The sequence below is a fragment of the Callospermophilus lateralis genome, chromosome 12 (assembly GCF_048772815.1).
Source record: "Callospermophilus lateralis isolate mCalLat2 chromosome 12, mCalLat2.hap1, whole genome shotgun sequence".
In the NCBI taxonomy this organism is placed as follows: domain Eukaryota; kingdom Metazoa; phylum Chordata; class Mammalia; order Rodentia; family Sciuridae; genus Callospermophilus; species Callospermophilus lateralis.
Genome location: NC_135316.1, coordinates 111,584,712 through 111,612,007, shown reverse-complemented (window position 1 = coordinate 111,612,007; position 27,296 = coordinate 111,584,712). Strand labels below are relative to the sequence as shown.

Sequence of the window (27,296 nt, the reverse complement as noted above, 5' to 3'; positions counted from 1 at the left end):
TAAACATTTACTAAAGTGTTAAAGTTAAAAAAAGCTATATCATCTGGGCTGAGTTTGTTCAGTGGTAGAGCACTTGCCTAGCACACATGAGGCACTGGATTTGATCCTCAGCACCACATAAAAATAAATAGAATAAAAAGTTATTAAAAAACAAAAAGCTGTCATCAAATGAGTATGTGAAAAAAGGTGGGGAAACTCATGTTCTTTATCTACACACTACCAAGCAGAACTCAAGAACCATGGTCACTCTGGTGGCTCCCTGAGGGCACAGATACTTTTGTTTCTACACCTTTAGACTAATGTGGTTTCCCTAGCACCACATGGTATCATGAAATTTAAAGATGCAATACCTTTGTGTTTAATAAATCTTGAGAATGTTATTGTAATTTCCTTTACATTAAATATCTAGAATAGACCAATTTATAGAGAGAAGTAGATTAGATGTTACCAGGGGCTGAGGGAGGAGTAGGGAGTTATTGCCTAATGAGTTGAGTTTCTCCCTGGGATAATGAGAACATTTTGGAAATAGTGGTGATGACTGCGTAACAGTGCAAACTAATTAATGCCACCAAGCTATACTCTTGAAATTTTAAAAAGACACATATATAGATTGATCAGTATGTTTCCAATAAGAGACTTTATTTATTAAAGCAGTTTCAGATATACAGAAAAACAAAAAGCACCGACCATGTACTGCTTCTCTCTCCCTCTGCCTATACAGCATTCACTATTGTTAACATCTTGTACTGGTGTAATGTTACAATTATAAACCAATATTGACACACTATTATTAAGTACAGTACATAGTTTATGTTATATCTAATACTACAAAAAAAGAAAACAAATGGATGGGAGCATGTCACAGAAATCAAGCTGAAAGAGCACCCAATGGCTAAAGCTAAAGCAATTTAAGCCACCAAATAACTGATACTGTGTAGGTTTATAATTCTAAATATGAAATAAGTACCCATGAGTCAATATAAATGGGTGAATTAGTAAATAAATAGGAAAGAAGAGGCAGGTCTTCAAGAAGAAATGTGTATGGATGGATATTGCCCCTACAAGAAATGAAGCTCAGCCCTTCTGCCCCACAAAGCACGTAAAGGAAAAAGAGGAAATTAACAGGTCAGAACATGGCAGACACCACTATGATCAAGGTTTGTGTCAAATGTGAAGAGGGATTGACTTCATCTGTATTGAGTTTTACCCAACTCATAATCCTCATCCAATCACAAGAAGCACAGCCAACAATCTCAAATCAAGGGAGGTCCCAAAAACCACCTGAGGAGCGCTCCTCCAAACTGTGAGTCAACCCCAGACCAGAGTGCAAAGGGGACACAATAAGTGAAAGCAGCATGTATCTGGGCAGCTGTTAAAAGGGCCACACCACTGATATCTGAGCCACGACAAATGTCAATGCTATTAGGATGTTGACATGGGACAAGGGGAAGGGACCAACAGAAGCTCTCTACCATGATGCCAACTTTTCCATAAAGCAAAAGTTAGACCAAAACAGAAGTTTATCCAATAAGAGACATAATGGATGTTTATCTTCTTTATTCCACTACATGTAACTATTTTATAGGTTCAGAGAATCAAAAAAGATTTGTTGCAAAGGTGTGCTATCCAGTCTCTTAAGGCAGGCCTCTGATCCTAAATACAGAGATGTAGTTTGGGTTCATGTTAGCAAGTGGGAAGTTCTTAAGACATGGCAAGGACACAAGGGAATACTGACCTACACCAGGGACCACTGTTTGCAGTCATGTGCTGTGGTCTGACATGGATGTCTCTAACATCATGTCACTCTCATTCATTTCAATTTCAAAGGTTTCTTCCAAGGAGGGTCTGGAATCTGGAGTTTTCCTGGAGTTTTCCAGTGGTGCAAGCCCCGATTCCTCTGCAGTCTGTTTTTCTACTTCAAATTCCCTGAAATCCCACGGAGGTGAAATAATGTTTTTTAGTGTCTTCATTGTATGCACATCAAAGTCATAACATTTTAATTTGTCTTTAATGTCTGCTCCTAAAAAGAAACACCACAATTAGAATAAAGAAATTTCATCACTGATTTGCCATTTCCATCAGTATACACACCGCCTCTACCATATAAGTCAAGCTGACTTCCAAGATCAGAATAGAAGGAAAAAGTCTCTTCTCCTTCTCTTTCATTTTCCACCATTTTCAAGGGAAACGCCGAGAGGATCTCTGAAAGCACATGTAATTATGGATTCCTGCCAGTGTTCACAAAGCCCCTTAAATACCAAAGAAGCCTACAAGCACCACTCTGCTCCCCTGCTATAGAGAGGAACTGGCTGTGGGCCTCTTGGGTATCTCACTCTCTCAGAAACCTCAAGGGAAATGCATTTCCACATATCAAAACCTCAACAGGGCTGGGGTTGTGGCTCAGTGGTAGAGGGCTTGCCAAACACACATGGGGCACCGAGTTCAATTCTTAACACCACATAAAATAAATAAATAAACTTTAAAAAAAAAACCCTCAATAATACATGTTTGGACAGATCTGAGCAGATTCATGAGTTTTAATAACTTCTGACATAACTGACAATTTTAAATAGTTCAAACTAATAGCTTTCAGGATTGGGTATTTTGGCAGTTAATTACATGCAAACCTAAAAATAAAACCAGTAGTGAGTGATAACTTGAAAATCTCACTGAGACCACTTCCTGGAGAGCAGGGAGTCATCCCTCACTCATGGCACCTTCAGTCCTTGCTTAGCTCACAGAGTCACAGAGGCTGCTGAGCAGCAGAACTATGGTTCTGACCCAGCATTGTGAAGAACTGAGCTATAAGATGAACAGTGAGATGTACTTCCTCTCAGGTGCACAACTGCAAGAATTCTTACATATGCATCTGACATAACCACCAGGCAGAAGTGCAGAACACTGCCTACTCATTCAGCCACCTGTGCTTTCACTCCCAGCTTCCCAAGACTGCAGTTCACCACGCTGATTTTTCCATCACCACCAGACTTACTTACAAGTATTCAGTGCATATGCTTTTTCAGACTGAGATTCTTCATGTTGCTACAAGACTCAGTTGTCTTTTTAACCATATAGTGTTTTGCTGTCTGAGCACACCACAATTTGTTTCTCCATTCTCCCACGGCTGAACAGTTAGGTACAATCATGAGCAAATACGGGATGAACAATCTTGCACATGATCTCTGATCAATTCTGGCACTGTTTCAGTTGGGCTCACCCAGCAGTACAACTACATATGGTTACTTGTTATCCTACATCCTCACCTTTGGACATCCCTTTCCATCGTGCCTCTGAACTTAATTATGTGACTTGTTTTAATGAGCAGGTGATAGAAGTGATGTTGCACAACTCACAAATTTTCAAGAGGTCTTGAAGCTTCAGTTCTTGTCCTTTACATCCCAGAGCCCACCACACTATCAAAAAGCCTAGGATGAAGGCCTAACAAGAGGTCTTCCACCAAAACACAAAAACTATCCAACCACTGTTTTAGAGTGCCTTGTTAATGGAGCGAGAGATAACTGATAATTTTAATAGCCATGAAGTTTTCTAGGAAATTTACCCATTTATAACTCAACCAGTAACTGATAATATACAGAGTTTCAGCTGCTCCATATAAGCATGTGTTAACTTCAGTTATCTGCAGGGTATGCAACCGTCTCTCAGGGTATCCACTCCAGCTCCCCAGGGAGCAATGCTATGTAACTTCAGCCATCTGGAGTGTGCAATGGCTCCTTAGGGTGTCGACTCCCCTCCCCTGAGAATACTGCTGGTAGATACAAGCGCATGCTCCATAACTTCCTGGCACCAGCTTTTGTGAAGGTCCTCTTTAAGAGCTTGTCCACTTTTGTTTAACCTTTGCTCCTCGGCTTGCAGATTTCTTGCACTCTAGAAGTAAATTCTTTGACATGTTACGTATTGTAATTCACTTCTGTGGCATGTCTTCTACTCTCTTAACCGTACTTGTAATTAATAGAAGTTCTTAATGTTATCATTCAATTTATTGTATTCTTCCCCTTAGGGCTTACATCCTATTAATACTCTGCCTACCAAGTTCTCACTAACCTCAGTGTACCTTATCTTGTAGTATCTATACCTAAAGGAGTGCCCAGTGTAGTAGTTCCATCAGATATCCCATTACTGATTACCAAAAAAAAAAAAAAAAAAAAAAAAAGTACTACATGCCACATGTAGTGAATGCAAACATCCTAAGGTTACTGAAATGTAAACACTAACATTTTATTATACCCTGAAAAGGCCAAAGCCCTTCATTTCTTCATTAGAACATTCAAAGATTTTTTTCCTCCACTGTGTGGTTCAATCAATTCTTCTGTAACACAGTGCTTCACACATGTATACAGCATTCTCAATGCAGCAAGTACTCAACTCAAAACTAATTCCCACTGCATAGCTATATGGAATTAAATGGAGCTTCCTGATGTTAATGTAGGTAAAGATACTTAAAACCTTGGATGAGAATTCAAAACACCAAAGCAGAGATACATAACAATCTAAAACATGGAACACAGTGCCAACAAGAGCAATTACAATCTTACCGATGTAAGCTTCAGAATCACCAATGTACATTTCGATGCAATGACCAAGCATTGTAACAGAAAACGTGTCATCTCGCCTAAGACCAAGGGCCTGTCAAAAAAGATTCAGCATGGTTAAGATGTAATCCCCTCTTTTGTTTAAAAAATATTCCCTCGTTGATTCACTTCAACATATTCCAGAGATTCCATGGTTGGGGTGTTGGGGGTATTGGTGCAGATACAGATCCAAGACTGAGCAGAAATTGATGACTGCTGAGGGCACATGAGGGCCATGGAGGTTCATCACTGTTGGGTTCTTTTGCTCGAAACCACCCAAGAAGTCTCCAAAGAAAGCCCTCTGAGGATACAGCATTAATTAGATAACAGAGAAATAAATTATACTCAAATACACATACTTGAAAGATATTTCAAATAAGACCAGAAAACTTACTTAGTCCAAACTTCTTACTAGCTCAGTATTCTGGTTACAACAGAGGCACTTTCATGACTTCACATAGCCTGAGAATCTCTCTTAATAACCTTTAAGCAGTAATGCAAGGCATGGTGGTGCACATCTGTAATCCCAGCAACTCAGGAGTCTGAGGCAGGAGGATGGCAAGTTCAAGGCCAGCCCCTAATCAACTCAGCAAGACCTTGTCTCAAAATAAAAAGGATGTGGGATGTAGCTTATTGGTAGAGCCCTTGGATTCAATCACCAGTCAAAACAAAACAAAACAAAACACAGCTCTGAACTTATCACTGAATTTATCTTTTGAGATACTGCATGACTGCATTGCCTAATTTGACCTCTTTCTCCAAATACCATTAGTACATTGATTCTAAGGCTCACATTTTCTTAACTTTTAATGTTTCTGAACCTGGGATATCTTACAACTGCTGGTTTCTACTGACATTGTCATCCGCCACAGCTGAGAGGCTCAAGAAACAGAACTATGGTAGTTCTCTGAAAATCTTCTGCTGACCCAGTGGAAGGCTGAAAGGGTTGAGATTTGCAAATCATGTGGCTGAGAAATAACCCAGAGTCAATGAAAGGAGTGTACTGGCATCAGGACACTATTCTGGGAAAATGGGAATAATGACCACCCAGTTGGAAATTAACCACTTATGTTTTTTTTTATATATGTATTAAGATGATCCCTGATTTAAAAAAAAATAATGTCTAAATACATTCAAAAAGAATATTTTAATTATAAAAACATAAAAGTTTAATTGGCAACACTTGTCTCTGTGTGATCCTGCTTGTTCGTGGTGTCTTAGCTCTGATGGAGTAAGGTGTGTGGATTCCGTGTGATGGTTGCACAGGTTGTTTCTGTTCATCCACTGATGTGCTCTACAGAATTAAGGGTCCAAGCAGAGACGGGGCATCCCTGTCTTGAGCAGGCCCTCACTTGAGCAGACATTCTGCACTGACCTGTGAGACACCCAGATTGACCCATATGATGATAACCCCTGGCAACAGCATGCCCCACTGTACATTTAGAAGCAGTCTCACATCTCTCTCTAATTTGAACACCACACACACTTCCCTCTGCCTCGAAAAAAAGACTGACTAAAAAAGTTTAAAATAGTAAAGGAATAAAATGTTGCCTAGAAAAGAAGTGGTAGATCTAAAGCTGGGTATAAACAAGACATACTGTGTGGAAATAGTCCACAGCATTTTCAAAGTTGCCCATCAGACTATGGATATAGCCTATGGCAGAGTAGGTAGATGCATTCTGGGGAATTAGCACCAATGCCTGCCGATGGTAATCCAATGCCTCTGCATATTTTCTGTTGAGAGAAGATGGGGAGGGAGAGAGGGGAAACAAAAGAAAACAATTACTGGCACAGTAAAAGTACCTCCTTTTTAAGTCCGAGATGTACCTCAATCTGTGGAGACAGACAGTGACTCTCATCTACCAAATAGCAATACAGACTGGTAACTGCCTCCACTCGTCCTTTTATGGATTAAACACCTTGAAACATTCTCCTGGCATCCCCCCTTAGCCAACCCCAGGCACCCCTTTGTGACCTGCTGTATACATTCGTTTCACCGTTTGAGGGACAAGTGAACCAGAACCTCATTTTGGATCCTGGCCTGTGAATTATCACAAAGAGCCTCTCATGTGACAGCAAACCTCCCATACCAGGAGATTAGACATAGCCAAGGAGTTTTGCTTTAAGGTCTAAAACTCACTCCTCAAAGTATTCTCTGGGACACTTGCCCTGGAAAGTCTTTTGGGATGGGGGAAGATTTTATGCTGAATTAAGGTGTGAAAAATGCTATAGTTTGTAATATTCTCTATTGAAAATATTACTTTATAATGCAAAGTAAAGTCTTGAGGGAATCCTGAGATAAACTTTGTTAAGTTTTGAGGATAGAATTTCCAAGACTTATTTTAAAGAAGGAATTCATTTTTTAACTGTCATTTGTTTATTCTATCATTAGGAGAACAAAGTGAAAATATGGATATGGTTTTAATTAGATCCTATTATCCCAACTCTTCTGAATTAATTTTAAATGCAAATTTTAATCTAAAAAAGTAACTATTATTTGTAATTCTCAATGCTTCTAAAATGAAATTATATAAATAGAGACAAATAGCAACAGTAACTTTGAAGCTTGTTGTATCTGAGTAGTCATGCTTAAGAAAGCTGGAGGAGCTCATGAAATAAAATGTGGAAAATGCTATTCAAAATCAAACAAACTTTTGGTACAAAGTACATTCTGAAAATGTTCTGCTTCACTTACTTAAGTTTCCTGCAGACATGCCCCAAGTTGTTCAACAAAGGTTCCCATTTGTCAACTGTCACCTAAAACATAGCAACATCAAGCCCACGAGTTACACAAGTTGCCGTTTAGCCTGATTTGTTTGCACTGAAACATTTCCCATCTCTGGGCTTTCTGGTGTGCTTCTACTGCCACACCAGGCAAGAGGATGTGCTGGTTTCTGGGCCTGTCTCCCCCACTAGAGGAGACTTCCTAAGGACTCCCCAATACTTATAATTCTGCCAGAGCCCATCCATGCTGATGGAGCTCAAACTGTACACTTGCAGACCAGGGCTCTCTCTGAAACACTGATCTTTATGGTCATCTATCTGCTAGGTGTTTCCACTTAGAAATGTTAAACAAGCTCTAAATTAAGTGTGCCACACTAATTCATCTCTCCAGCCATTCCAACTCCCTAACCCTAGCCAAGTACCCCATCAGTCAGTTCCTGGGTACGAGATCATTCCAACCTTCCAAGACTCCAGGGCTTGTTCATTCTCCTTTTGGGGTATAGCTTCAACCCTGCAACCCTCAACTTCCCATTAGCAAAAATCTGGCCTGGGCCCCCATCCTACAAGCCTGACCCCTGGTGTTCTAACTCTCCTAGGATAAGGTGGACTCTAACACTGTTTTCAAGGCTGATTTTAATGACTCAGATTTAAGCTTTCTGCCCTGCTTCTTGACATTCTCTGTGAACTCAAAACCCAAGCCACACTTGAATCAGCTCCCATCTTTGTACATGGTGTTCTCTCCCTGAAATACCTTCCCCTCATTTCTCCCTGGCTGAGATCTGGTCACCTTCAAGACAGGTGTGTGACACACCCAAAGGCCTTCCTGACCACTTCAGTTCAGAGAGAGCTTCATCCAACTGAGCATTTTATTTCCTCAATCATGCTGTGTCATTACTGCCAACTTATACTTGTTAGCATTCCCCAATAGACAAGAGGGAAGGAAATATCGAATAGTTTCTGCATCACAGCCCAGCTCAGCTCCCAGGATGTGGGTGGCACTTGACACATACCTGTCAGCTAAGCAAGAGAGACTGGCCCTAGAAGCCCAGCCCTGTGAATGCAAACAAACCCTTTGGTGGCTCTTGGGCAAGACTGCTTCTCTTTCAATTTGCTGCAGTTTATAATTAAAGTTCAAGAGTATTTTCTCCTCATACAACTTTTAATGGGCATTTTGACATTAAGTATTGTGCTTTTATACTAAGACTATAAGGTGTCTTGGACTAAAAGGACATAGTTTCAACTTTAAGTGTGGCTCAAGAGTGTGCTTCTCAAACTGTTCTATGTATGAGAATCATCTGCAGATCTTGCCTAATGGCAATTTTGATTCAGTAGATCTGAGATTCAGCACTTCTAGTGAGCTTCCAGATGATGCTGGTGCTGCTGGGTCAGTATGAATAGTAAGGCACTGTATGAAAACTGCTATGTGGTAAATGGCACCCTGTATTAACAAAAACACTTAGGATAATCCAGAGCCACCCAAAACTCAGCTGAGGAAGAGTCTGCCTTATATATACCCATGCACAAACACAAAGAAATGTACTGTTGATGAGTTTAGATGGTAATAGATAAAACAAGAGAATCTGGGTCTAGGGGTAGAGATTGCCACCACAGGAGATCTGCAGACTGTCAATCATAGAAGATAAAAGCAAATGTAAAGTCTACGAGCACATGTGCATAAGCACAGAGTGAACTGGGACGTGAAGATCAGAACAGAATAACACAAGATATAAATGAAAGGAACTGGGAAGAGCAGCAACATGCACAAGTTTTATGTCTAGAAGTGTTAGTATTTTAAATACTGCCAGTGCACAAACAGCCTTGCTATTTGGAGTGTTTGTTCATTAGCACTAATTCCTTTTTTTTTTTTTTTTTTTAGTTGTTGATAGACCTTTATTTATTTATACGTGGTGCTGAGAATCGAACCCAGTGCCTCACACATGCCAGACAAGTGTGCTACCGCTGAGCCACAGCTCCAGTCCACAGCACTAATTCTTTCTATTTTATTTTTTTTTAAATTTCTTAGTTGTAGTTGGACACAATACCTTTATTTTACTTAAATTTTTTTATGTGATGCTGAGGATTGAACCCAGGGCCTCGCCCACGTGAGGCAAACACTCTACCACTGAGCCACAACCCCAGCCCTAGCACTAATTCTTAAGGGGCATCTTTCACACACTAGAACCATGGAATGATCTACATATACAGTCAGCACATAGTGTGGGACATGACAAGTGGTCTACATTTGAATGACAACTGGCCCTGTAGAAGATTTATTGATAACCCACTCAATGACAGGCTCTTTCAAGCTCCAGAGGAGGATTGTGTTAGATGCTTTATGGTGGTCACTAACCACCTAAAATGTCCAATTTCATATATTCTTCTCATATGTTCCGATTGTTCCTACATGTCACAGCCAGGGCCACATCTGACCATGAATCAGAAATACACTCATTTTGTACAACATGATAAAACAGTTGCCTGACAACTTGCACATTATTGAGCTATTTGTCACAACGGGTATCAGGTTACTTTCTTCCAGTGTCCCTATTATCTTCCTCATTCAACAGTAGCCACACTCAAGGGTGTGGACATGTGTATTTACAGGTATATAGAATACCTCATTCCCAATTGCTTTAATTTTTTCCAAAGCATCCAGAAACCATTTTTCTGCTGTTTTCCATCTAAAACAGAGAGGAGAAAAAAAGATTATAGGTTATTCAAAACTAACAGGTCTGACCATTTTAAGAAAAATTTGAGTATCTCTTTCTAATAGTGCTGAAATGAAGCAGAGTAAATTACTGGAATCAACTAGTTTACTTCAGAGTTTAAGTCAGCTAAATGGCTAATCTTAACAGCATCCATATCACACGAGTCTGTGATTTGGGAAACAGAACTGATTTATCTTGCTTCAGGGTATTTAGGTTCCTGTAAACCTCTGGTCACAATTTTCATCACCTGCTCCACACGTGTTTCTGTTTAACACGAATTGTCAATCCACTGACACTGAACTCATAGTCAACAGAACGGCCACACAGGTCTGAATGAAGTTCACTTGGCAGCATGTCTCCCCTGAGCCACATCACAGCTACCTGAGCTTCAAACACAGTGCTAAGCTTGGGGATCATTTTGAACAGTAAAAGCACCAAAGGGGGGGGCGAAGCACAAAATGTGAGAAATGTGACACTTAACAGATCACAAGGCCCCTGGTTTATAGTGTGAGCCAAGTGTGGCCCTGTGCAAGGTTAGCCAGCAACTGCACTCTGAGGACTCCAGTCTCTCCCACCCTGTGTGTACAAAAAGACTGAAAGCACTTCAAATTGGTTTTGGGGTGATGGGTGAATCTTAGTAGACCAATTTGTAGGAAGTGAATTCGCAAATACTGAAAACAGACTGCATTATATTATTATTATGTATTTTAAAAGCCTCAAACTTTCTTCTAAGTTTACCCCAATTTTTAGATTTTAGAACATATATATGCCATAAACAGAACTGATGTTCTAGATTTATTCTCTGTAAATTTATAATCTCATGCAAAGAAATCACCAAATCACTTATTCTACAAATATCCAAAGCTATAGAAAACGGTCAATTGACCAAGAAACCAGAAACTGGATCATTCCAATTTATTTTATTATTAGTAACTAAAAATAGAATTTTTGTTCAAAAATTGCAGAAAAACTTCCCCAAACAAATGAATCCAACTCCTAACTGACAGAGATCACTAGGACCCTGCCAAGCCTCTGGGCTACAACATGGCATCAGAATTCATGACAGCCCAATCAAAGGAGATTCAACCCATAGGTCTATGTTCTAAGGAAAACCAAGATTAAGAAAGAGTTTGTTTTCTTCCTTAGCTAGGTACCTCCATCTCCTAAAACACTACAAGTAAAGACCAAACCTAATGAAGAGGTACCCTGTCAGCTGGACTCAGAGACAGCACAGGGCCAGGTCTTCCACTACTTACTCTCCATTCTGAAATGCAACTACCCCAACCTCGTGGATGACAAAAGGATCTTCTGGTGCAATGCTGAGAGCTTGGCCAAAGAATCTTTCAGCCAGTTTGGAGTTGTTGGTCAGTCCATATTCAAGTCCAATATACAGCATTGGCAAATGACACCTAAAAATGTCAGAGAAGCCACATGTTCAATCAACACTCCAAACTGTAATTCAGCAGAAATCAGTCAACTTCATATACTATCTGCACAATAGGTCAAAAAAAAAAAAAAAAAACAAAAAAAAAACCAAGTTACTTTTGTCTAACTCTTAACTATTAATGAATACCTAATGGCCTTTTAGACTATTTAGCTGCCACTTCTAGAATCTATCACCAACCTATTCATCTTTATTTTTCATTACTCCACAGTAAAAAGACAAAAACAAAAAAAAATTCAGAAAAGAAGAACTGGGGCCCCTGGCCTGTGTGAAGCCCACTCACACTCTGACAGTGCTTCTACTTCTCCATGTTCTACTCAGTACCATGTTCCTTCTGAGGCAGTCAAGTTCCACACTTTCTGAAGCCACCTGGCTCTCCCAGACTAGGCAGTTCTCCCTTTGGTGCACTGCCAGCATAATCAGTTCTCAGTGGTTCTAGTAGGAGAGTTCTGAACCACTTCTGGGTGAATTCAACTGTCTCACACTAAGACAGTTCTAGGCAGTCAGTACTAAATTGTCTCAACAGATTGGCATCTGTCCACACTATCTGGTCAGTGAATACAATATGATGATCTTTCTTCGAAGATGATCTGCATCACTACATCATGACTGGCTGTCTGCCATGTGCATTAGTACAATCTAGTGCTAACTGACAAACCTTCATCTGCAGTTTGGTCATGAAGTGCCCTTTCAAGTAATCACCTGGAAGAAAACACTTTCAGAATGGCCCATAAGGGACCTCCAAAGTCTACTCTCCCATAACAGCAACAAGAATATTGTCAAAATCAATGTTTTTCAGAACTGTGTAAGTTGAGCCAGGGCTTACAACAACCTGAGGAGCACACATTCAAGAACATAGCTGGCTTTTGGTAAGAACAACAAACGTATAGTGTCTTGATCTGTCCTGTTCCTACCTCCTCCCCCAGCTTCCCACCACTGTAACAGCAGCAGCAGTGGCTACTGGAGAGGGCAGGAGTGTGGAGATACTGCAACAATTCAGAGGACTGCTGTTGTTGGACCTGCCTGGCAGTCCCTAGAAAAGGCCCATTCATAGCCATTTTATATGACCTCAGAGCTCACTGAAAAAGCATTATCCCTGGGGTGCTTGCCAAAAATCAGCAGCAATTAGACACCACCACAGCTGCCTGAAGCAGCTACCCCAGTTTGACAAACAAGTGGAAGGCCAAAAAGTTGAAAGGAAATCTGGGTGTAGATGTCCATGAGGACACAGTCTGGGGGATTCCGGCCACACACATGTGCTCTCCACACATAAAGGAGAGGTCTGAGAAGGCTCCAGTCTCACATCTCTGCCTGACCTCAAGGCTCTGTGCACAAAGGAAACAAAGGCTAAGGCAGAGCAGTCAATTGCCAGAGTGTTGATGGTGTGTCCCAGCAAGTACAGATGCTGGGACAGGGGCAAAGTCCTCAAGTTACTGAACAGAGTTCTGGAGTCACTGAGAAGTCCTGGGGTGGGTGGGGAATCTGATTTTCACAACTGCCACATTATATAATTGTCAATAAAAATAAGGAGATATATAAAGAAACAGGAAAAAATGATCTATATACAGGGGGAAAAAAGCAGTCAACAGAAACAGTTCTGGAAGAAGCCCAGAAGTGGCCCCAAAAGACAAGTACCTTAAAATAACCTGTTCAAAGTTTGCATTTTTTCCCCCCAGTGCTGGTTATCCCATGGCCTCATGCATGTTAGGCTGGCACTTTACCACTGAGCTACATCCCCTTTAAATAAGCTATTTTAAACATTCAAAGAACTTGAGAAGTTTATTTCTACAAAATTAAAGTATAAGAACAATGTCTTACCAGAGAATAAAAATAAATTATAAAGAAGAACCAAGTAATAAGTCTGATATAGAAAAGTACAATAGATGAAATTAAAAATTCACTTAAAGGGTTTAAAAGCGGATCTAAAGAGAGAAAAGAAAGAACCAATAAATAATCATGGTAACAAATGTATAACTGAGAGATTCCATTACTAGAGAACTTATCCTACAAGAAATGCTAAAGGCAGTTCCTTCAGACTAGCAGGAAAGAACACTAGATAGCAATTCAAACCCACACAAAACAGGTAACAGTCCAGCAAAAGTAACTACATTGGTAAATACAGATAAATGTAAAGGTATTTTATTTGTAACTCTTTCTTTCTGATTAAAGGACAACTGACTAAAACAGTAATTATATATCTGTGCCAGGTTTATAATGTATGACAATAATAGCACGTAGGAGACAGGAAGAGTAAAGTTTTGGTATCCGACTAAAATTAAGTTGGTAATAATCCAAATGAAATTGTTTTAAGATGTTAATTATCATCTCTGAGATAATCACTAAGAAAATAACACAGAAATATAGAAGGAAAAAAAAATGGTTACCTATGAAGTATTTAGCACAAAAGGTGGCAGTAATGAGAAACAGGATCAAAAAAGACACACATAAGTCCTGCCTTATCAGTAAGGTATGAAACACAAATGGACTACTCCAATCAAAAGGTAGGGATTGGATTAAAAAAAAAAACGATCTAACTATATGAAATATATTTTAGATTCAAAGACATAAACAAGTTGAAATTAAAAATGGAAAAAAAAAACATGATAACACAAAGGAGAGCTGGAGTGACTACACCAACATCAGACAAGAGAGACAAAGATGAAACTGTCAGACACAGGGAAGGACATTCTACAATGATGAAAGGCTCAATGCAGCCAGAAAATACAGTTGTACACCAGCTACTAAGAGGGACTCAGAACTCATAGAGTCAAAACTGCCAGAATCAGAGGAATAAACACAATTTAGCAACAAGAGCTGAAAATTTAATATCCCGTTACAATAAAGGACAGAATTAAGTAGGTACAGGAGCAACAAGAAAACAAGGGTTCCAAAAACACTAAAAAGATTAGAACAGGTGCCCACAAAACATTCCACCCGACAAAAGCAGAATTCTCAAGCCCACCTGGCACCATCTCTAGAATAAACCATATGTTAGCTCATAGGGAAAGGACTGAGACCCCACAAAAACATTCTTCAGACACAGTGGAATTGAGTGAGAAATCAGTAACAAAAGGAAATTTGGGAAATTCATAACATGTGGAAACTAAACTCATAAACTATTAGGCAAAAAGCATATATGTTTTATGTTTAGCAAGAAACGGCAGTAATAGTTTATGTCCCCATGAAGGGATATAACAAGCATCCTTATCAAATTTAATGTGACTATAAAAACTAAGGACAATAAATAAGCTGGAAGTAGAACTAAATGTCAAAAGGTAGATCAAACTTATCAAAATGAAATTCAGTATAAATAAATATATGATCCTATCTGTGGACTCTATAAGCAAAAAAGGTAGCTAATTTCATTGAGTCCCTTTTATGTGTTAAGACACTGTTCAAAGTCTTTAGTTGGTATTATCCCAATCACTTCTCACAATAAACCAGGAAGTTTTGCTATTATTCCTATTTTTCACCAGGTTAAGTAATTTGCCCACTACCACATGTCACCAAACTGAAGAACTGCGAAAGAGTCCAGGCAGTCTGACCGCAGACCAGCCCTCTGCACAGCTGTCCGCACAGGGATGGAGTCACTGGTCAATGGAAACCATCCATACAAAAGCACTTTACAAGGAGTAACCAATGGCAAGGCCAAAGGATTAATGAGAAAAACAGACATACTCTACTTTTCAAAGTACATATTCTTAGGGTACTTTTACAGCAGTTGATATCAATACCTGTATGTATAATATTGACATAAACCTACAATACTGGCAAATAAAGTCCTGCATGACCAACGGAGCCTCATCAAATAACTTTTGGTAACAGATAAGACACAATAGTAATTTTCACATGAACATTTTCACTCTTACATGAACCATGAAAAGGGCTTTAGCCCTTAGCCTAATTTCCTACTTCCTCATGCACTACATAAGCTACTGGGCAAACTCACTACACTACCTTCTTTCCCCCTCCATTTTCAGTTATTTTACAACCAAACTATTAGACAAGAAGCACGTATGTTTTTTGTTTATCAAGAAACATCAGGAATCGTACTAACAAATTTCATTTCATGGTTAGCAAATAACTAATGGAGTTTAATCAGCTTGCTCTGCCTTACCCTTTCATCAGCTGTGCTGCTGTAAAGTAAGCAGCCATTGCTTGGTCATGCTCACTTTCCACTGCAAACGAATGCCCATAGGCTATCCATGCAGGCCCATACGTCTTCTCCAGCGTTGTGGCTTTACTAAAACAAAAGCATTCATTGCAGTAATAATATTTACTTTTAAACTTTAAATTTCATATGAATAAACAGCCTCAAAGATATTGACTAATAACAGTAATTGAATAAATGAATCATCAACATATTAAATATTAATGTAACGTTTGTGTTAATGCATCTGACCAAAACAATGTTTAACAGTACAATGAAAATTTTAAGAAATTTTAGGAGACATCTACCTCTTTTTAAAAAGGCTCTGTGGCTGAACCCATTAGTATTCTGCATATGACTAAAAGCATTATCTTATCCAGGAGCCCATTTTGTGCGGGCAGCAGCAGCCATCAAACAAGGGCCTGTTCTGTGCCAGGCACCTCCCTGTTGTCTCAGATGCATTGTCTCATCCTAACAACTTGCAAGACAAACTAATTACATTTTAAAGACATCTGTATCGAGGCATGAGAGATTAAGTGATCTCCTTGGTGGGAAGAGATTCACTGCAGGCTCTAGAATGGACTGGACTATACATAATTAGTCTTCAATTAGTGAACATGGTAATGGTTAACCCAGGACAGGACAGAGAAAACATATCACAAAACATGGAAAGTGATCTTTTCTCTCTAGCATTTTATTTTCTATGTCTTCTTTCACCCAAATGTTCCATTTCCAGTACAGTCATTCATGGAATCACACACTAAGTTAAAGAAGCACAGTCCAAAGACTTTCACAACTGACCACCTCAATACGCTTGGACTTTTCTCAAGTACTGAACACAACCAGAGAATGCTTCCTGTTTCATTCTGAGTGCAAGGTGCTTTCATGTCAATCTGGCATGTAAGTACTACATTGTTCCCACTTTTAGAGAAGATTCAGAGAAAGTGACTCTTCCCAGGAATTATGGCTAGTAAATCATAGATCTTGGATTAGAATTCTAGATCATAAACAAGCTCTTTTCCTTGGATGTCCTTTTCTATTTTGTTTGCAGAGGGAATCACAGGAATTATTGCACTTGAAGTCTTTGTAAAAAAAACTATTCTTATCACCCTAGGCATTTCTCTACATTTACATAATCTGGTTAAGATTATTTATTATTGGGTGTTTATGTATGATTGGGTGGCATGCTTTTCCTTAAGCCAAATGCACAGTTGATCCTTACAGGAAGCTGTTCACTCTGCCAAGAATTCTGTTTGGAGACCCTAACCTCACATAAAGTTTTGTGTAATTTCACCGCCACTGGCGAAAGGTTAATGATATCTCTGTAAATGAAAAATAAAACCTCTCAAACTGTTATTCTGTACTGTTTCCTATTATTTCTTGCTTATAAATAAAATAAAAAATATTCTCCTTTAGAATGAGATATAGATCACTGATATCTTTTACCTCCCCTCATAAAGAACAAGGAACACATGACACAACTGAACTGAAAATGTTGAAAATATTTTTTTCTTTCACATTGCTTTTAAGTACTTATTATTTATAGCATTAAAGCATATGATATGAGCAAGAAATCTCTTCCTAGGGTTGACTACAGAAGGAAGAAAAAAATGCATACCTGAGGTATCTTCTGGCATGTTCATTTTTATGACCCACCATGAGATAATAACATCCCACTGCAAACCAAGAAACCTAAAAAGTTCAATATTTACCATGACCAAAGATGCTTAACTTTGAACTACAACCCTAACAAGCTAAGTTAGACAGGAGGTAGATCAGATGTTCCAATTCAAATTACAAGTTTATCTAATACAGTCTATCTACCTGAGGTCCTAGAGGAGAAGGGATTATTAACTCCATGGTGTTCTCAGATGGCTGCCCCAGAAGACAAGGTGCCTAAGGACACCAGCCTGTTGAATCCTGGCTTGTCCCTGGCTCTCACTGCAGAGTTCTTCTGACTCTTCATTAGCTGATTCTCCTGCACTAAGAGTTCCAGTTTACTGAGGTAGGGACAGATTCTTGTCTTGTCTGAGACAGACCATGCTGGCTTCTGTTTTTAATGACATAGTTCCAAATTCCACTTTCCATTCCTAGTATTCCATTCTGATCCACTGCAGTTTGGAAGACACACTGATTCAATCAGTGCACATCTCAGTACACCGTCTCACACAGACAATCTGAGAAAGCTACCAATCAATTACATCCCTTAGGAAAGGCAGGTATGTGATTGGCATGAGCCATATTTTATATTTTTCTACATACTATTTCAAAATAACAAATGTATAATTTCTATAATTAGAAAAAAAGGTTTTTGTTTTAAGGTTATTGCTCTGGTATAATTAGAAAATCTCTTCATGGAGTGAAGAAATCAATGCTGCTAAATCTTATGTACTAGGACTAGGAGATTGGCCCCAATGATTTAAATATTATTTGCTTGTACTTAAACTACTGTCTAAATACTAGTTAAGCTTCTTTGATATAATGAGAGCAACTAAGAACAGAGCAGGGAGGAAGAGCAGGAAGAAAAGATTAACATTAAACAGAGACATGAGGTGGGAAAGGGAGAGAAAAGGGAAATTGCATGGAAATGGAGGGAGACCCTCATTGCTATACAAAATTACATATAAGTGGTTGTGAGGGAAATGGGAAAATAAACAAGGAGAGAAATGAATTACAGTAGATGGGGTAGAGAGAGAAGATGGGAGGGGAGGGGAGTGGGGATAGTAGAGGATAGGAAAGGTAGCAGAATACAACAGTTACTAATAGGGCATTATGTAAAATTGTGGATGTGTAACCGATGTGATTCTGCAATCTGTATTTGGGGTAAAAATGGGAGTTCATAACCCACTTGAATCTAATGTATGAAATATGATACGTCAAGAGCTTTGTAATGTTTTGAACAACCAATAAAAAAAAGATAAAAAAAATTAAAATAAATAAATAAATACTAGTTAAGTATTTTCTTAAAGTTCAGGTAAGAAAAAAAGATATTACTTACAGGATTACTAGGATATAAATCCACCAGTTTGTGAGAAAGGTAGAAAAGTTCTATATTAGGGAAATGGAAAAAAAATTCAATTATTCATAAAAATACAATTTAAGATCTGACCTTTATACTAGTCACTACCCTTCTCATAGTAAGGATCTCATACCTTCCCTTCCTCTGAGTACAAAATCCATTTAAATGATGGTAAAGAGATCCCACCTGGCAGACACATCCTCCCCAGTCCCACAGAGGACACTGAACACCTGCTGAGTGCTTGGAAAACTAGGTGGAGGGCATGTGGTGGGTGATGCAGGAACAGAAGCCCTGAGTAAAGCACTCCAGGAGTGGCAAGGTTCCTTCAAAACACCATGCCTACCCTAGAACCCTACACCTCTTAAGTCCCAGGCTACTGCCAAACCATCAGCAATAGAGTACTTTCTCTTGACAAACATGCCAGTCCTTACATCTCATGCAGGCATGTCCTACATGCAGATTTTGGATTCGGTAGTTTACAAGCTTAAGGGATGTGATGGTGCTGGTCTATGGACCAGAGAGAAGCAGGGGTTTAGAACTAGGATGTTTTTAGGTTTTCCTGCTCCCTGAGAGACTTAATACTGAGTTTTAAAGATGTAAGGGCAATTATTGCTCAAACACAACTAAATGTTCCTGAAATTAAAATGTGGAAAACCCAAGTAAAAACTATGCTCCCTTCCAAATTCTAAATAGTAAACAATTCTTACCCTAACCTTTTTCTTAAATTTAAGAATTACATGGAATTTTTTTTTTTTTTTTTTTGGTGGTACTAAGGATATTGAACCCAGGAGCATTCTGCCTGAACTACATCCCCCAGACCTTTTCAAAATTTTGGGACAGGGTCTCAAAAGGTTGCTGAGGTTGGCCTAGAACTTGTGATCCTCCTGCTTTATCCTCTCAAATCACTGGGGTTACAGGCATTGGCAAACACACCCAGCAAGAATTATCTTCATTAAAAAGAAAATTCATACCGTTTGCTTTATTCAGCTCCACAAGAGTTCCTATATGTACAGGTAAACAGTTTGCATGGAAAGGATCTTTTTCCATTACTCTGAAAGTTAAAGCAACACATCAGAAGTGTACATGAGAAAGGTAGAAAAGTTCTATATTAGGGAAATGGAAAAAAAAGTTTAATTATTCATAAAAATACAGTTTAAGATCTGACCTTTACCCTAGTCACTACCCTTCCCAATCAAATAAAATCTCTTCTCATAGCAAGATTATTGTACCTTCCCTTCTTCTAAGAACAAAATCCATTTAAATGATGGTACAGAAGTGGTACATGACAGAACTCATCATAACTGGCTATGTTTAATTATTAAACATCATACATGATACTGTAGGCTACAAAACAGCAATGATCAGGTTATAAAGCAAAGAGAAAATTCTGGTGAATTTGGTAGGAATAAAAACAAATATTATCACATTCATTTATTTTAAGTGAATAGCATCTCAATACATAAATTCTCCAACTATTTAAAGGCTTACAAGTTTAAACCATTAAATAGATTGCAGGTATTTGCTAATTAAATTTCTGATTCCAAGAATTTTAAACAACCCAAAGACCCTCAAAATAATAGAATACAACCTAGCTAAAAGACAAGTCTGATTTGGCATACTGGAAAACTGGTGTGTGGGGGAGATGACTTAGCTAATGAGTATGCCAGACATCACAGAACACCCAGGACAGTATTAGACTTTTTCTTTTTTTTTTTTTTCAGTGCTGTACACCAAATCAAGACCTGGTACATGCTAAGCCAACACTCTACCACTAAGCTATAGTCTCAAAGACTATAGACCACTAAACTCTAGTCTCAAAGAAAAGTATTTTATGAAATTACGTGTCACGTCAAAATTGTACTTCCAAACTATAAAAACTATCAAGATTGGGAAGATAGAAATGTATGTTTCTCCAAAGTTGTTATAATATGCCTACAAATATGAAAAAACTTGGCTATAAATTGCTTTTTTAAAAGCAGCAGCCTATTCAGAATTATTCAAAGGTAATTTAAACCATCATCTAGTTTGAGATTACTCAGGGAAAACGTCTTTGAATTATGTAGATGTGGACTAAACTTCAGGTTCAAACACAAAAATGGTGAGCATACTTACGCAGAAGTAAGTTTGTAGCACATCTTAAAATCACAGTTATAATAATGTCTCTCAGCTAAAGACACTACCACATCTAGATTCTCTTGTAATCCATTAACCGACTCAGGGATGACAGTTTCACTGGGCTTATTATACTGGAACAGAGAAATATAAAGATAAACTCAATGAATAATAACAAATCAAAAGGAAGACTTACTCTGTGTTTGGCCCAAGTGGTTAAAACAATTACACAGGACATATGTGAGCCCCTAAAAACTTCAAGTTTCATCAGCACTCCTCACAATCAGTTTAATTCTCTTCTCAATTTAATCAAAAGAGTTCCACAATAGGCAGCATATCACAGAGATTCAGAAAGAATAAGAAAAAAATCTGCTTTTTCATGCACTAATTCAAACTTTTAGAATAAGGAGTCCTTGGGAGAAAGACATTTTGAAAGCTTTTTTAGGAATCCTACCAAATAGTTAAAATAATCTAATTCTTCTTGTAAACGTGCTAATAAAAAATTTTAACAATTTAAATAATAAGGAATAAAGGTCAAATTTAATGAAATGAAATTTACATAAGCAAATGCTGCATTTTTCCTTACCTTTTTTAATTTGTTCTCAAACAGAAAACGCAGCAATTCCTGTTCTTCTGTACAGAGCTTGCTAAGAGGTAGTGACTCAAGAAGTTCTTTTTCTTAAAAATGATGAGAAATAAAAAAAGATGTCCTCATAATATGAGAAAAAAAGGTTAATAACTACAAATACTCTTTTATAATTCTTGATCTAAATAAATCAACTCAAGAGAAAATAGAAAGATCAAAATGTACCAGAGAAAGCTGAGACAGTGGTTCCCAGGCCTAGGAAACATAGATCAACTGAGGGCTAGGGCCCGGAGGCCTCCAGAGGGGTGCAGTCAGTGGCCACGTGGAGTGCCTTGGGTTCAACACTACTGATGCTTGTGGACCATTCTGTTGGGAGGCATCCTATGCACTGCAGTTTAGCAGCATCTCTGGCCGTTACCCACAGATGCCAACAGAATCCTTCCTCCATACTACATGCCCCAAGTTATGACAACCAAAGTCTCCAGACACAACCCCAGCAATTGAGAACCACTTCAACAACCCCATTTCCTGTTTCCTTGACTGTCCACTACCAATACACCTGGTCAGAGGCTCTTGGTCCCTGTGGTACATTAGGGTCAACTACAAGCTTTAAACCATCTGATGTGAAAGCCCTACCTCCAGAGGTTCTGACCAAACTGGTCTGAAGCCGGGACCCAGGCACTGATGTTATTAAAGCTTCTTGGGAATTTACAGTGCAGTCAGGCTGAGAATCACTGAATCAGACATCGAAATCCTGGTTTATATTATCTCAAATTGCTTCTCAAAAATATGACCTTGTGATGTCCAGTCTCTCAAGATTCTGACAGCAAGAGGCACTGCACAATATTGCATTTTGCAACATGCTTCATGTTTGAAGACCTTAAGAAAGTCAGTAGGTCTATTAAAACCTGTAGACAGCCTGCTCTTGATTATACAGATTTAAGAGAAGACAATCCAAACAGTATTAATTGTGCTAAACATAAAAACACCCATGTTTCCAAACCTTCTTGTGCTGTCAGCATGTGGTGTGATGTTAAAAGATCAAAGGCTTCAAAACAGTACACATCAAGCTTCAAAGCTTCTTTGTAACTGTAGGTAGCTAGAGTTCGGTTATCTAGAGCATCGTAGATTTTCCCTCGTAGAAGACAAATAGAACTCTTTATCTGGTAGAAAAATATGATATGTACATACTAAGTCAGAACTTTTAAATAAGGATTCAACTCATCCCAACTATCAAAGCATAGTGTGAACTAACAGACACATGAAGACTAAGAGTTTCTTTCATCTGTCTTCCCTGGGCTCTGATCACTTTATTCAATAAATCTTTATAACTGATGTAAATAGCAAAGCTATTAGGTATATTACTTGTTTTACCCCAAATAATGCAATGACTTAGAGATAGCAGGCTGTATGTGTGTAAAATCCAACTGTAAGACAAACAATAATTTGAGATAGATCCTAATGAGAGGATCTCGGTGAGTCTTAGTAATTGGCAACAAGACAGCCCATAGTCCCAGTGGTCAAAGGCATGGACTGCTGGAGCCCACAGACCTCAGTTCACTTTCCAGCCCTGAAACTTGTGTGTGATCCTGGATAATAATTAACTGGGCTTGGCCTCACTTGTAAAAAGGAGAAAATGCCATGTATGGTGCTGGCTACCTTGTGACCATCAACAGGATGTAGAATCTGACTCGCATTCCAGACCTGAGCCTCAAGAAACACATAACCAAGCTCAAAGATGCTCCAGAGATGAGCAGCAAAAATGATCAAGAAAATGGAGAAAATTCATAGACCAAAATTTAAAAATTAACAGACATGCTTAGTTTAGTCCCTAAATTAAGCAGTGTCCTATGATGTGTTAAAAAAAAAAATTGCTTTTTGTGTGTGTGTGTGTGTGGGGGGGGTATTAGGAATTTAGCCCAGAGGCACTTAACTACTGAGCTACATCTCCAGCCTTTTTTATTTTGAGTCTCACTAAACTGTTTAGGGTCTGTTAAGTTGTAGAGAGTAACCTTGAACTTGAAACCCTCCTGTCTCAGGCTCCCAAGTTGCTGAGATTATAGATGTATGCCAATGCACCCAGCAAAAAAAGCAATTTCAAAGAAGAAATAATACTTTACAAATAAATCATACATTTCATAAGAGATAAGTTAATGAACAAGAAATCCAAAAAACAATAGTGATAATACCAATCTCCCTCATCTATGCATCTAGCACTAAAATTAATGTGCTTAAACATATAGATGAGTGGTTTAAAAAAAAGCACGTGAGCACCCAGAATGTATAATATACCTATCATTTTAAGATGAAAAGCAGACTAACCAAGTTCCTTCATAAATCTTACAATTATAGAGACAGGTGGATCTTTGGGTGACCACTAATGGGGGAAGGTCTCTTTCTAAGTAACAAAAATGTTCTACAACTGAGGTTTGCACAGATATGAATATATTAAAAGCCATAGAAACTGTACACTTTAAATGGATAAACTAGGTGGTATGGAATTTTATCTTAAACTATTAAAAATAAAGGAATAATGATCCAGGTTATTGGCCTGACTGAGGGTCATTCTCTAAGACAAATCTCTTGCAATTTCATGGTGGTAAGAAGCACATAAACTGAAGCATACCAAACACAACATTCCCTGCAAACAAGTTCAGCTAGGTAAAGTTCTTTGGGTGGGCAGGTCCAAAACACTGTTAGAACAAAGTAAGCAAGATTATTCCCCCTGAGGGTGCAATTCATGGCACCTCATCTGAGAAGCAAGTCTAAGGTCAGCCTCTCAGACACAGCCTCAGAGGATATCATTAGTTTCCAACATATGGTTTACTCAGAAATTTCTCAGACTCTTTGGTTTTGGTGGGGAAATAAGCTGGAAATCATAATTACTTAATTACTTTAAGTAATATACAAGTAAAAGAAAGTCTGCCACTTAACATGGGCATTTCCTACTGCTGTTTCTGAGGCATGCTAACAAAACTACCCACCGAGGACTGTGATATTTCCCAGTCACTGGAGGGGTCTTTCAAGCCACTTTCATCCTTCAGGTATTTTTCAAATAGTCTTTTGTTGATTGGTTCCTCCATATCAAGAATATCAAGAGCTTGCTGGTGCTCTTTTGCAGCATACTATGTAGGAAACAGACATACAATTCATCAAACATGACTTCTAGATTTTAAACGGATCATATATCCACTTAAATTGTCTGAACTACAGTTTTCTTCATATATGTCAGCTTTTAGTAAATAAGTATTTCATAGCAAACAATACTAAAGAAAAACACATTTCCTCACAAAATACTACAATAACCTGCCAAATTCCATTACCCAAATTCTCACATATATATACATAAGGGAAACAATGCTCACATAATCAAACTTTTATTAAATAAAAAGGAAAAATAGCATACTTACATGGCATCTAGCTGCAAGGTAACGACATGCTTCATACAACTAGGAAAGAAATTATTTTTAAAATTGTCACATATTTTCATTTTAAAACAAAACTGTAAGCACAAGACAGCTAGTTTTATAATTTCTCCTTTCACTCCTGCAGCAAAAATTCCAGTCTCTTTAGCCCATATTCAACACTAACCTACTTTTTACCGGTATCACGAATTTAAAAAGTAGTGAAAATGTTACAGTGGGGGGGCGGGGAATGAACACAACACAAAACACTATAATAGCACTAGCCAGCTGAAAAAGAAAACATTTGCAGGGGAAGCCAAGTCAGAAGCTGGTTGGGCAGCAGAATGTAGCATAAACACCTGCTACCATGTCCAAGAAACTGAAAGGTGCCCAACTGACTGGAGTATGCGCTATATGCATTGAAACGGCAGTGATGGGACCTCCACGACTATTAAGACGTCTGAGTTTATCCAGTGGGCAGAGGGAAATCACTGAATGATTTTTTGGGTAACACAATCAGAACTGTATTTTAGGAAATTCTCCCTTGTGATAGTTTGTAAAAAGGACTGGATATAGGAAAGGTGGAAAGGAAGAAAACGTTACTGAAGAAAAAACAAGAACGTAGACTCCAACTAATAAACTGAAGGCCTTACTTATGTAAGTGGTAAGAAAATCTAAAGAAATGTTCAGAGTTTCAGAGCTACATACAAATAGGATTTTCAAGCCCATGCATGATGGTATGTGCCTGTGATTCCAGGAGTTTGTAACCAGCTTGGGCAACATAAAGAGACTACATCTCAAAACAAACAAACAACAAAAACACAATTTTCAGAACTTAGTGACTAGATGGGATGAGGAAGGAAGGAATAAAGTGATAAATTAGGAAGAAGTTTTCATTCAAAAAAAGGTGAATTTCTTTAAATATGTGAGAATAAACAAGCATACAACTAAAATACCTATCTAATGACTGTTTTACAGCTTCGAAAGCTTTTTAAGTTTACATTATTAACATACTTACTTTGTCCAGTTTTCGTGACCGAAGTGCATGGGCTGCTCTATGATATTGTGCTGTCAGATAAAGACACTGAGCCAACCAATAAACATCCTGGGGATCCTCTGGAGAGGACATTAAATAAATGGTCAGAGGTAAAAAGTGAAATTTTTAAAGATCAGTTAGAAAAAAAAAAAAAATAGCATTGGTCACTTACCATGAGAAAGTGAAGCAACTTTGTCTGCCCAAAACAGAGCACTTTGATACTGTTGCTGCAAACAGAAACAAACAAGGGGTGACTACCCTGTCATTCCCACAGCTCTGAACAGTTGTGTACTATTATTAGAATGCCATATATGAAGTCAGCACAGCAACACAAGTTTTTACACATAGCAAAGGTCTACCAACCACGTTTTTTCTTATAGGTCAACAAGGGTGAGTTTTGGTTCAATGGTACAAGTAAAACATACTCAGATCTTTGTATATACAATTCAAGAAAGTAATTTGGTTTTTAAAAGTTCATACACAAGCAAAAAAAAAAAAAAAAAAGTACCTACAAGCGCAAACAGTAGACAACTGAAATGATTATTCTACAGTATTTTCCAATATCTAGTCATTAGCATTTCCTGTCCAAAGAGGACTGGAGTACATAAAACACTACACAAGTACCTTAGTTGTAATATCCACAGCACTCAAAAACACTCATCAACTATCAATGACCTCAGGGAAGGTCACCTCCTCTGGTCAACTATAACAAAAAAGCCGACAAGAAGACAGCACTCACAAGCCTGTCAAAGCTAGCTAGCTCTAGCCCCTGGCTCGCACCCCTGGCGGGGGCGGGGCTCACTTCCCCAGACGCCAACCCAAACGGAGCTGCAGGCCGCGGGCAGGAGGAGAGGCCGGGCCCGGCCGTCGGCTCCGAGGCGCCTCACGGATTCGGACAGCAGGCCCGTTACTCCTCTCACGTCCGAGGGCCACACGAAAGGGACCACGAAGCGTCGACTAAACTAACTTCTGGAAAGCAGAAACGCTGCCTTCCGGCCTGCTGCACAAACCCGCTACATCGCTTCGCACTGCATCCGACGCGGCCTGCCCCGCCTCCCTCTTCGGGGCCAGCGGGCCCTTGGGCACAGGGACCGACCTCGCCCGCCTCCCGGGGACTCGCTGTGCAGGGGCGGGGCGGGGGCCCACGCAGCGCGAGAACTTCGTGCCGGCCTTGCGACAAGCTGGGTCTCGCCTCCACTCGCGCGACGCGGCCACACAGAGTTACAGCTGACCCTCTGGGAAGCACGCCTCCGGCCAGCCGAACCCCAGGCCGCTTCCTCTGAACGCGCCTCGGCTCCCTCAGGCACCGCGGGTCCCCGGCCACCGCCAGCGCCCTCCCGCGGCCCCGCGTGCCCCGGCCGCCCCGCACCTGGTCCAGGTACTGCCGGACACGCTTCCGCAGCCGCTCAAGGTTCATGGCCGCACGGCCGGCCGAGTGCGCGCAACCGTCGCCGCCCTCCAAAGCCCGCACCTCCGACAGCTCCCGAACCGCTCCCGCCGCCGGAACCCTCGCGCCAACGACAC

The 27,296-nt window shown here is 39.3% G+C and overlaps 1 protein-coding gene across 3 annotated transcripts; it reads right to left on the bottom strand.

The window, feature by feature from the left end:
• Positions 1 to 618: 618 nt before the first annotated feature.
• On the bottom strand, positions 619 to 27,283 carry Cdc16 (cell division cycle 16). 3 transcript variants are annotated; one of them, XM_076872729.2, is made up of 18 exons: positions 27,142 to 27,283; positions 25,945 to 25,999; positions 25,755 to 25,852; positions 24,743 to 24,781; positions 24,317 to 24,457; positions 22,336 to 22,495; positions 21,333 to 21,424; positions 20,747 to 20,880; positions 19,606 to 19,685; positions 18,614 to 18,663; positions 17,234 to 17,307; positions 15,583 to 15,708; positions 11,278 to 11,430; positions 9,931 to 9,994; positions 7,285 to 7,346; positions 6,188 to 6,323; positions 4,554 to 4,644; positions 619 to 2,020 (listed from the first exon to the last, which is right to left on the bottom strand). In XM_076872729.2, the coding sequence occupies exons 1-18, from the start codon at positions 27,187 to 27,189 to the stop codon at positions 1,761 to 1,763; spliced, it is 1,863 nt and encodes a 620-aa protein (XP_076728844.1). In that variant the 5' UTR covers positions 27,190 to 27,283; the 3' UTR covers positions 619 to 1,760. The 3 variants fall into 3 exon arrangements, with proteins under 3 accessions (XP_076728844.1, XP_076728846.1, XP_076728845.1); XM_076872731.2 differs by having other exon boundaries at positions 27,244 to 27,271; XM_076872730.2 differs by having other exon boundaries at positions 1,811 to 1,926.
• Positions 27,284 to 27,296: the final 13 nt, after the last annotated feature.

Coding starts and splice junctions, on each gene's coding strand:
- Cdc16 (XM_076872729.2), bottom strand. CDS start 27,189: ATGAACCTTGAGCGGCTGCGGAAGCGTGTCCGGCAGTACCTGGACCAG. Junction 19,686..20,746: donor TGCTACAAACTTACTTCTGC/GTAAGTATGCTC, acceptor TTTAACTTTCAG/AGTAATGGAAAAAGATCCTT. Junction 2,021..4,553: donor TGATTCTGAAGCTTACATCG/GTAAGATTGTAA, acceptor GTTTCTTTTTAG/GAGCAGACATTAAAGACAAA.